The sequence below is a fragment of the Bombus terrestris genome, chromosome 4 (assembly GCF_910591885.1).
Source record: "Bombus terrestris chromosome 4, iyBomTerr1.2, whole genome shotgun sequence".
Lineage (NCBI taxonomy): Eukaryota > Metazoa > Arthropoda > Insecta > Hymenoptera > Apidae > Bombus > Bombus terrestris.
This window is the reverse complement of record NC_063272.1, coordinates 2065589-2078159: the sequence shown is the minus strand read 5'-3', so window position 1 is coordinate 2078159 and position 12571 is coordinate 2065589. Positions and strand designations below refer to the sequence as shown.

The following is a 12571-nucleotide window of genomic DNA, read 5'->3' as shown; positions in this document are numbered from 1 at the left end:
ACTTGTGTCTATACTTCATATGCGACAAAAATTGAGAATTATTCACGTTTTTTAATTTAACGATCCTACTTTTATTTCAATTAAATCTCGATTCTTAAACTTTCATTTATTCGCGTCAAAATTAAATCCTAAGCTTCAATCCTACACTTCCCTATGTAAAAACCTTTTAATCCTTATTTTTCGAATAATTTGCGAGAATTGATCTTTGCGCAAGAATTAACGCCACTCAAGTACTAATTGATTCCATCTCCAGAGCGCTTAAGTGACATTCGATTGTCGCTTGAGTAGTTCTTATCCTCGCTGAAAAATACGACAGAATTTCGATTATGAGACTACTTTCTCACGCTTTTCCATTCCACGCCGTGATTCCGCTTGCCTAACTACTCTTTTGTTATAGCGCCGATCACACTTTCAACAAGGTCACGATTAATCTCGATAATGAAATTTCCATCACTATCGCAATAAAAAAGATTATTCTACGTTAAGCTATATCTTCTTTTTTTAATTGACAGAATGCATCGATACGTTGATCGCCACGTGAATTTTATAGATTTTGGCCAATAGATCGAATAGAAACACAGACTGTGATTCTACGTGAAAAATAAGAAAGATAGGAAAAACACCTGGTATGATTTATCACAATTAATTTTTTTTCATCCGAGGATCGAAATTGAGGATTTAACCGGTGTACTGAAATTTTTACAAATTTTATTCCACATTTTCCACTCGGTTTTTCACGTAGAATCAGTAATTGCTCGCTTCTGCCGCAATATTTTTCAGCCCATTTACATTATTAAAAGAAACGTTTTACTTTTCCAAGATATTGTATTACATTCGCGCACTCTTCTCCGACAACGTTACCTAATTCCTTCATATCGTCGGAAATTCCTTGGTCCGTGAGATTTAGCCTATTTTAGCGATCCTGGAAAATTCAATGAATAACAGTCGATTCGATCGATACGAGGAATTTTAAAGTTCGTTCCTCGGTATTCGTGTAATTTCATTATTCGCGTTTCATTCGTTGGAAACTTGCGTTAATTTGTTTGCCAACTGGAAGTTGCATAAGTCCGTCGATTTTTATTTCCACGAACTGTTAGAATAGGATAAAATTTTGTTGCCATAAATTGTATTTAACGCGGAGTTATCAACCACGAGCTATTGTATAAAGCTTATTACTTATTGTATAGAACTTTTACTATATCGTAGATCAATAACGTACTAAGATTATGAAAATTTATGATTTATTTATGACTTATTTATGACTTATTATTTATTATTATAATATTAAGACTTATGTACGCGACTCGAATATTTATGTGTTCTCCTTCAATATCCTTAATCCCTTCGATATGACGTATAAAATTTACAAATTGCCATTTTAACACAATTCAAATATAGTTCACGTGGACTACACGCGAACGATGTGGTTTCGAATTTATTAACTAAGCGTTATACGTTCCTCAATGTGGACATTACTTATGTACATGGAATGTACGATTATAGTTAGAAACGTGGCTGAAAATACAGATTTGTTAATGGTATAAGTTACAGTTGCACAATGATGAGTCATAGTAGAAGAGATCACCATAACTTCGAATATAACTTTTATCGTTACAATTCTATGTTAACGTTGTATTTGCATCTGACAGTTTGTTGAATTGCGTGATATCACGAAGATGGCGAACTAAGTTTAACTTGGTTTAAGAATATAAGTTTAACGATAAGTGAAATCTACCAGTTTCTTCTCTTTTTTCTTCTTTTTTTCTTTTTATTTTGCTTATTTCCTTATTTCGTGAGTTTCGTATAATTCTCATCTATCCAGGAATAATTTAAATGTAGAAAACAATTCAACGAAATGAGAAATATACGTTTGTTTCATGTGCGATTAAAAAATTGCATCCGACGAATTTAATATATCAATTAATAAGTATTATATTTGTTTGGAATGTTATTTCTGCAAAATTGTTTAGAATTGTTCTTTGGATATTTAATAATACGTATCTTGTAAGTTAACGAAGATACTCGCGATTTGTTGTTGTTTTTTTTTTTTTTTTTTTTTATTCATTAATGTAACTTTTACATACTGCTGTGTCCGCTAAAATAAATTCAGATATTATGGAGGTTTCAAATACGTAACGACAAGAAGATATTGTGGCTGGAAAATAGTAGTAAATGTTGAATATGTCGATGTTAAAACGTCTTTAATATATTCGGTATAAATATATCGAATTTAATTTATTTTCAAATTACATTATTATTTAATGCTCGCGATTAACAACCATTTCCAATTACATATTTAATGATGCATCTATTATCAGAACTTATTAAAACATCGCATCTCATCGAAGATCACGTTATTCTGTGATTGTTTCGTACTCGCTACGTTTTATGTACGTATACGTAATGAGAATTAAAATTTATCGAAGGAGGAGCTGCGGTCTGCGAATAATTTTTTAACGAAAGCGAAAAAAAGAATCGTGTTAAATCTAACTAAGTATCTCTGTCTGTTGTTAGAAATATTACGTTAAAATTGTGTACGAGACGAATAAATCGTAGAGAAATAGGGAATCGAAGAGGCAATTATGGCATAGAAATTAACAGGAAAAAATAATCTTATGTGTTAATTTTTATAGGATAGTTTGCTTTTTAATTTTTATCTATAGGCATAAGAGTAACCATTAGAAATACTTATAGAAATTTAATGGAATTTTCTGTTAAAATTACATCTACCTTGATTGAAGGAAATTTTAATTAATTTCATTCTTAAAACTCAACGAATCAAAGTAAATGCTTAACATTCGTCATACATTAATTGAATTCGCTAAAATTGATGTACCAAATACATTTCACCAGGATGAAAATGTTTTAACGTTTGCATCGATATAATAGCGTTTGTACTGGTGTATTTATCGATGATATGTTTACTTGAAATACGTGAAAACAAAGTATAGCTACAACAGCCTGTTTAAAAACAGAATGTAAATTATTGAACGTACTTTCGTACTGTGACGATAAAACGATAAAATACAACATCTTTTTGCATGGAAGCTTTGATATTGATATTAAATATGCAAACAGGATATACAGCGTGATGAAGGCTATTCATTTAGTTTGCTTATTACTTTATAGAATGTTATAAACGTTAACTTCATATAGTTTAAGAAAATTATCACGGAATACACGGAATCACGTTGCACATGGAACATTTGCGGTGACATTTCAAAGGCTGATTAACAGAATGTTGTTATTGTGCCGTAGAGAAATACGATTAGTGCGCGGAATTTACTCGAAACTATAGTAGAAAAATGGTAATACGGCGTTTATTTAATTAGAATTTCATTTTACGTTTTAATCATTCTTAAGCAACCTTCCTCTTCTATATTTGTAAAAGAGGAAACGAACACCTCGCTTTTTTTCTTCTGGTAACTTCAATCTTGTAATTTTGCTAATAACTTAACGTTATAATAACTAAGATTAATATATTGTATAATAAAAATCCGTAATTCTTTCGAAGATTGACGTTATGTAAGGGTAAAGCTGTAAGTAAACGTTGGTTTATAGATATGAACGTTAACGGTATAGCAAACGTTTATTAAAGTAATAACGCAAATAATAAATGAAACATTTCCTTAAAAATGAAAGCATGTTGTTCGAATGCAGTTGATTGTTACGTTTGACAGCCTATAAAATTTTTCTGAGAGTCGTGTTAAATAATGAACGTAAAAAATATTACTTTTTGCATGATTTATCATTAAACATGTTTGTTTAATAGAGCGAGTAAAACAGTCCCGGAAGGATTTGAGTTCTCATCGACCCTTTTTTCCCAGAAATTACGCTCTTGGTGCAACAATTTCAACAATTTTCAGCGGTTGCCAAAATTATTTTAATACAACTTTCAGCTGAAAAATTGTAAGAAATTGTTAGAATTTAATATTAGGAAAAAACGTAATATCGATGTTAAAAGAATTTATAAAGCGACACAGAAAGGACTTATTAATTTCTCGAAAGCAATTGAAAAGAAAAGCATGTTTCTGTTTTTGGAAAGCTTTTAAAGTCAGGTGTTCCATATTAAGTGCAATTAACTTGCAAATATTTATAATTGCGCAGTTCCTTCATTTTGAAATATTCGCAAAATTTGCTGCATATTTCGTGTTCGTTCCATCTTCCGAAATGAAAATAAAAATTTTTATTCAATGTCTGAATATATTTCATTATATTCCATCTTTCTCATGATTGAAAGTTTCTTCTTCTTTTTAATAATTATATCGTAGCAAATACACAAAGATATTCATATTCATACACAAAGATATAGATATTCATACACACAAATCATAAGATATTCATACACAAACATATTCAAGATATATATAGATAAGATTTATTTCATCCTCTACGTTTCCTAAACGTTTCATGGACTTTTGCATTTTTAAAATTCCCACAAATGCACGAACATCCGCGATCTAATAATCTAACGATGAGTCCGCTATTTCGGAAGATATTTCTATATTTTGGGTAAATCGTTGCTTTGTAATATTTGACATAAGAGATGCTCGTTAACGAACGCGTAACGTCAGATATCCACGTTTACCGCGACTCTTTCAGGAGAAGAACTTTGCAGCTAGGAGAGTTTTAAGGAACTTTTAATTTAGAAGAATTTTAAAGAACGACCGTAACATGTATATTCCGACGCAAATGTCGTTCCTGATAGGAGAATCACACAGTCGAGTTCAGCAATCGAATCGATGTTCAACAGATGCGAGGGCAGAAGCAGACGAAGAATAAAGAGAGAATAAACACGCACTCGTTAAATCAGCGCAACGAGTAAAGTAGATCTAGCCATTATTCCGTTCTGAAAAGGAAGACGAATGGAAGAGGAAAGGAAGGTTCAAAAGAGCATCGTTCGCTTTCATTATTGACACACGCTCACGCTAATAACGGTCATTGAAAGGCGAACGGAGAATGAGAATTATTGAAACTTGGAAATATCGAAAGCTTGAAGCTTCGCTAATTAAGAAAAGTCAACTGTCATAAACGTCGATGAGGATCCTATCGACGGAAAGTTAGGAAATTTAATCTTTTCCCTTTACGTTTGACTCGAACGCGAACAGTTCGATCTGTTTCTCGTTTGAGGAACGACCTAACGAGTATACAGAGTCTTTCGCGTACATTACTCGTCAGAAGTTTCGAGTCATTGCGCTTTTCATCAAATTTTGCAGAATTTAAAGAATCGAAGACTTCGCTTTGATAAATTTTTAATTAAAGAAACGTATAGTCGAGTGCAGGCGATTATTGCTGATAACTGTAACATTTATTTTAGTAACGAAATTGACAGGAGAGTTGGCATAGATAATACAGGAAAAGTATTTTAAGTTTTCCATATACGAGGGAGAAAAAGTTTAATTATTTATATCGTAAAGTGGCGTCAGGGAAAACCGGTGTCTTATTTCATGAATCTGAGTCTTCTATCGAGTAAACGTTCCTCTCTAATAAAATCTATAACGTGTTAGAACGATACAACAATTTTAGTTATTCCGTAGAGTATCACGACAACAGTCTTAGACCATTTGCATGATGATCAGGATCGCATGGTCAAGCAGAGAAGTAAGTGTCACTGTGTAAAAGAAAAATAGTATCGGTGCATGACGTAGGGATGATGTACGGTGGTAAAGCGAAAGCTGAAGGACATTCGAATAAAAAGAAATAATAAAAAGAAAATAGTTATCGGTTATACAATGTGAACAAAATTACGTACGTGTTTAGAGCAACGAAGTTGCCTACTACAGTTGTACGGTAACGAGCCTTTAGAATTTAAAGCCTGGATATTACTCTCGCGATGCTCGTCGATTATACGATGGACATTTTTCTAATAGTTTACAGTAAAAATATTCCTACGTTCAATAGATTGAATTTCAAGTTGAAAAATAATATTAGAAAAGACTGAAAACTTCACGATTCCTAGGATTACGTGTAACATTGCGTCTGCGGAGCCAGAAAATTGATCCACGGATTGGTCTCAAAGGAAAGTTATTTATAAGTCAAAGAATATCGTATTGCATCGTTCTTTCTTTATTCGAAGCACTCGGGAACGTTCGCTGTAAACATTTCCATTGTATCGCGATCAACGAAGAATGATTCGTTTCGTAACTATAATCGCATTTTCATCCATAATGGACAAGACGAAACAAAGCGAAAGGAAAGTTGTACGTTCTCAATTACTCCTATACGGAACAAAGATCAGAAGTTATAAGTTATAGTGATAAGGGGCGACTTAATTGAAAATTACCAAGACACTTGACATCACGCGTTGCTCGAGAGCGAAGTTACGCGGATGTTTATATCGTCTGGGAGTCCCAGAGCAGCAGTTAAGGGTTAATATCGAGAGCGCAGCGATGGTAAACGTTATAATAATACAAAGTTCCGATATTCTCTAACTCTAACCATTCTACAAATTTCATCTTTAAACGGTATCGTGATCTGGTCCTGGTTTAACCAATTGGCTGTTTTCCACGAGTATACTCGTCACGAAGAGATGGCAGTATTTTACGTTACGACGAGCCCCGTCAGTACTAAATTGAAAAATAAAACAGTCGTTTCGTAACAACTTAATTCTATATTATAACAGCCACCCGTACTCCGTGTTCGACGAGTATACTCGCCATCGCTTACTGTTCCCGACACACTTTTAGGTACACGCTTTTCAAAGAGGTCGCAACGGCTAACTGCTAAACTTTTTTATTCTGACATTGAAATTTAACAAGAATAAATCAATATCAGCGGCAATTTCAGTTCTATCCTTGGCACGTAAATACAATATAATTTACCTTTAACGAAAATGAACGCAATTATTCGTAATTATTCGCGATACTATTTACTTATATATTTTCCTATGTTGTCTTACGTATCTGTTATTTGTAATAGATGAGATCGAACGAGAAATATTAGAGGATCAGCAGCAGGGTTAATTTATCAGTGTAAAAATATGCGCAAACTTCCACGATCCAGTTATAACACGCGATATAATTCGCTATTTGCTTAGCTCGCTTCGCCAACTGCCAGCCTCGCTATCTTTGTCCATGAGGATCTATTAAGATTATCATTTTAATTACACGTTGGTCGATCGCGCGCGAAACTCGCGCCAGTTACAGCGTTAACTTCCTTTGTAGTATTCATGGTGAAATCGCCAATTCATTTCCACCGTCTAACGAGAAAGACGAAACGGACGTATTCTCGGCGAACGCTTCCCTTTCGCGTCTCTGCCGTTCTTCGAATCGCTCTGCTTCAACGCAGTACAACCAGCCAGCTCTCTCGTTCGACAGCTGACAAATTGCCTGCGTAACTTGTTTGCCGCGACCGCGAGAACTATGTTTTAAGTCGAATGATCGTCAGATGTTACGAACAATTGGAAATTATCTTCATTTCCCATATCGCTGGCCGATGCTCACGATCTGTTCAGTTTGGAAAACATGGAATAGCTCGCTGGACGATTAGTTTGAATTTTACGGAATCGCGTTTGAGGTGGAATATGCCGAGATCGTAGAATCGTTGACGTTCGACTGCTCCCACGAATACTCTGGTGTCTGTACGTTTTATCAGTCGAACCTAACATTTCTCAGTGACGGATAAGTTATGGTATCTGTTAATAATCGTTGAGATATCATTGCAATCAAGTAAGTGCACTGTATCATACGCGATAACGAAGTTACTCGATTATTCGAATGGTATGTACTGGGATTAGTTTCGATGGATGTTTGAATGATGACGGAATATTTGGCCAGCATAAGCACTGATCCCTTCCATGTCGATCGCGTTTATCGATATTTGATAAAGAGGTCGTTTGCAAATTACATTTACCGTCTACTGTTGCTCACGAAATTATTCCAACTCTGATACGTGCTTCTTTATAAATATATCGCGTGTGTACGTGTATGTTACATATTATATTACATATCGCATATTACATATTATATTGTATTTTAAGTAACAAGATATTTAGTGCGAGTGTATATTTTGCAGAAATTCCAAAAGTGATTAAACAGTCAATTATCCATCACATCGATGCGTCTCAATGTTCAATGGGACGGTATTTAGCGTCTAGAACATGTTGAAGATAGCTCTTTATGGTGTATCTCGTGGAGGAAATTAATTTCACGAAATTAATTAAACAGTCAATTATCTGTTGTACCGATACATCTTGATATTCAATGGAATAATTTTTGATATTTATTGTACGCTCGAAATACCTATCTATACTATGTACTATTTCCCCCCCCCCCCCCCCAAATATTCACCACAACTATTTTCTCTCTTTTACATTTGCACTTTCAGGATGATTTCAAATTCTACCAATGTGATCGGGATAGTCGTGTTTCGTTACAAAATGAACAAAATCCCGAAGTCTCGTGTAACGGGCTATAGGAGGCGTTGGTGCGTTCTTTAAAACAGAATAACTTTTCAAAAATTGAGTCAAACAATTTGTTTCTTTCCTTTTTTCTTTTTTTTTTTTTTTTTTTACGAGTTAGAAGCATTGGAAAGATTAACAATAGGTTACGTGTAAAGAAATGTTGAAAGAAGTACAATTAGTCGGAATAGCGAAGAAGAAAGTAAGGGTAGCTTTTTACAACTTTTCTAGCTGGACCTGTAACGAAGATTTAAATAACACATTTCGAAGATTTCCTCTAACTCGTCGAGCAAAATTCAAATGGTTCGGTCCACAGTTGCAGACGAGTTATTTCGTTCGAATGAACGTACGAAACGAAAGATATTTTTACGGCGAGTGTCGGACTATTTTAGCTTTCGAGGCATTGTAAGTTGAATTTTAGTTGCGGTGTCGACAAATCATTGATTCAGTGACAGTGAATTTTCTTTTTTCTGGGTGTGATGCGAATGCGCAGAAACTTTGACGTCAAACGTTCCCGCTGAACGAACAGGACCTTCCGGCTGCCATGGATATTGATTTTCCATGGGCTTCAAGGTTTCTGGAGCAGCTGTACCCATCCAGCGCAGACTCTGGCTATTCTCAATATGGCTGTCTATTGTACCCAAATCCGCTCGTTTTGCGTTGCAACGCGCTCGCCGCCATACACCAGCATGCGATCAATGCGCCAAGGACATCAGCCGATCGCAATTTAAACAGCCGAATTTATTTTCGAATGTGACGCGCTAGACGTTATCAACATGGCCGATACATGTACCCTGTCACGTACTTCCTGATCGTCGCGTCTATCTCCATGGTCGTAAGCATCAATGATAAGCCTCGCATTTCGCCTCTTTAATTCGACGCGTTTCTCACACGTTTCGCCACGAATCAAATTACATTTTTCTGAAATTAAAAATTCGCCGATACGCGTTGTCCATCTTCGGTATTTACGAGAGAAGAAAGCGATTCTTGCGCCTTATTCGTCACGCCGATTTTCACGTCGATACGATCGGAATACCAAAGTTGATCGACTCGACAATGTATTGACCAGTTAGCCGTTGCGACTAATGCGACTAAAATGCGTTAGAAAGGACAGAACAACTACTTTGTTCACGCTGTATTATACTTTTTTCATAATAATTATTTATATCTCTTCATTTGTTCGTTTTACCTGGTCCTGGCTTCCAAATGGTCGAAACGTCTTCAAATTTACGAATATATTTTAGTTTTCGCTGAAATTGCAGTTTAAACAGCAAAAACTGCTTTTTACGCGTGACGAGTATACTCGTCAAGAGTAGGTAACTGGTTAAGACGGAAGATAATTTGCCAGGATAGACAATGGCGGTATTTCGTCTTTGAGAATTTTTAATTTGAGGAATTTTTCTTTCAACAAAGAGCGTTTCTGTAATGGAAAATGGAAGTTTCTGTTTCTTCCCATTTTTCTCTTTCTTTCTCGAGGTTCCTTTCAGTTACATGACCCTATTTGTTTTACGAGCAAGTTGCGTTTTAGGAGCGCGTTTCGTTGAGGGAGTTTTCACTAGATGTCTGAAGGAACGATGTTTCGTCTATTTATAGCGAAGATCTTCCTCTACATATAAACTGCATATAGAGGAAAGTGCACCTGTTGAAGCCATCACTCGTAGGTGTTAGCCATTTGTGTTACGAATCGTGTAAACAACGATCATCGTACACGGTGCATTTAATTCACTTTTCTTCCGTGATAAGCTTCCTAGCAATCTTGTCAACGAACGCGACGAAATTTCATCTTACGCATATCGCCGATGTGTCTGTAAATGTCAAGACTAATATCTATTTATTTTTACAAAAATGTACAAAAATCTGACGTTAATGAAAGCACGACACATTTGTTTGAAAAATGAAAGAAAGGAAGAAGTAGAAGGAAGTAATTTCTAAGAAATAAAAGAGAGAAAGATGCGAAGCTACTTATAAAGTAGACAACGATTTGCCCAACGTCTTACGTCCGATTCCTACGTCGATTTTAATAATCTTTAGAAATCTAGGATAAATCACGATTTCTATTAATTAATACGTATTTGTCGGTTGATTGAGTCCGATGATCAGGCCAACTGTTAACTACGGAACATCGAACTCACGCAGCGTCGGAACGAGCAAACGATTTATGGTGTCATCAGTGTGATACAATGGAAGATGGAGAGAGATGCGCCAATCTGACCGGAAACTTCACCACTTTCGGGCACAAGTGCACTGGTGATAAAAGGACCTGTATGGTAATGACAAATGATAACAGCGATTCGAACGCTTGTTGATTATACACAGGTCACGCACGTGTTTCAGCAGATGTTTGATATTTTGCTTTGATCGCGTGCTTTTAAAGCAAACAGAATATAGCAAACAGCTAGCTAAAAGCGATATTAGTTATCGTCAACACGAGAGCGAGAGAAGGCTGTTCAAGATAGAGACACAGTTTCATTTCGTTCATAACGCGATTAGTGTTTGCAAATGTTCAATATAGTCGATCAATTCAGTTTCATAATAATTACGTACTTTATTGAAATTGAATCCGCTTTATAGGAACATATGTACATGGTGTGCACATTTGAGGGAATATGCAAATGCAATTTTTTATTTGTTCTTCTTATTTATTGGTAATCAACAATGATATTGGATATGATATAATTGTACAGTTTGCACATACACGGCAAAAATATTACGAAATCCGTAATCGATATTAGCCGACCGAATTAACAATGAACGAACCGTATTCTCTGGAAATGATGCGAGATATTCTGGAAAATTGATATTCCCTCGACTAAAAATATGTTACGTTCACACTCACTCGTGTTCGTTACAAGTTCCAATGTGAAATGTCATACAGAGTGAAACAAGGAATTGTTGCAAATATTAATTTAATTTTAGTATCAAGAATCATTCTACGTACATGTAGAATTCTTTCTCATCTTTTCTTTTCAGTCTTCTTTTTCCTCTTTTCGCTCGATACTATCAAGTTCGTGGTTTAATGCCGCCCAAAATGAGCTCGTACTCGGACAAAATTAAAAGAAATACTATATTTTAGCGTACGAGTGTCTCTTGCGATCCGAAGTTTAAAATCTGCAAATATTCCTTTCACGTTTGCTTCTTTCTCTTCAGGTAAAGCGATTTTCTTACACTACCAGCACCGGAGATTCAATGTCTAGTCCACAAACTTGGTCGGTGGAGAGAAAGTGTACTGACAAATGCGACTCCGGATGTATAGTGGTCGGTGAACGAACAAAACTCTCCGCTTGCACCACTTGCTGCGAGAAATCGTTTTGCAATATCGGTACCGGTGCTCCGAACGATCTGACGATAAGAGGGATCGATCTGTTTCTAGCTTTAGTATTACAAATTACATTAACAATTATCATGTATCCGTCCTGACATTGCAGACGAAGTAACACACGATCGTGAATCATTTTAGTCGCCGATGAGAATAATTGGTTCCATTAACGCGTTTATACGTACATTGTAACATACACTGTAATATTACACAACAACACGATACATAAGATTTGTCGCATTACCAATGAAAATGCTGTTTTCATTTTATAAATGTGTACATGGAGTTTCATTCCTTATGTGTTTCATAATAATATTACGATGAATATTGATTAATAAGTCAATAAAATTACGACGATATCGATAATACGAAGCTCAGAAATAAGAAAATAATAATGATGTTCTCGTTCTAATGATGTCGATAAATCAAAGAACAATTGATAATATAAAAAGGGGATGTTCTTAAGAATACGATGCTCATAATTATAATAATTACGAATACAATCAAATCTACGAGAATGAGATTTAAAACACTGCTAAGTTATTACTCGATCGTTCAACGAACCAATGTAATTTAAATTGTAAATTTTAGAAAAATTGTTATAGCAATACACTACCAATAAATTGTATAAAGTAACAAACTTTCCTAAAAAAAAAAAAACTCATTAAAACTCTATAAATAATATAATAATAAATACTTTTTATCGATTTCCATTTTTCCATTATCCTCTACTTAATTCCCAAGGATGTCAATGAGAAACATATTAGGTTGTTCCAAAAGTCTCTGTCTGTTTTATAAGAAAATAATAGATGCACAACATTTTTTCTTTTATATTATTTTATTGAATTTTGTATGAT

General features: G+C 34.9%; 1 protein-coding gene across 5 annotated transcripts in view; it reads left to right on the top strand.

The window, feature by feature from the left end:
• Positions 1 to 12299, top strand: part of LOC125384871 — a 33575-nt gene extending 21276 nt beyond the window's left edge. Inside the window, exons 1-4 of one of the 5 annotated variants that reach the window (XM_048404958.1) lie at positions 8630 to 8803; positions 8892 to 9246; positions 10499 to 10665; positions 11546 to 12299. In XM_048404958.1, the coding sequence (XP_048260915.1) occupies positions 9186 to 9246; positions 10499 to 10665; positions 11546 to 11815 (498 nt within the window). In that variant the 5' untranslated portion in view covers positions 8630 to 8803; positions 8892 to 9185 and the 3' untranslated portion in view covers positions 11816 to 12299. Of the gene's footprint in view, positions 1 to 5439; positions 5602 to 8325; positions 8425 to 8629; positions 9247 to 10498; positions 10791 to 11545 lie in introns of those variants that run through there. The other 4 variants (XR_007223706.1, XM_048404957.1, XM_048404960.1 and 1 more) reach the window with 4 other exon arrangements.
• The last annotated feature ends 272 nt before the right edge of the window (positions 12300 to 12571 follow it).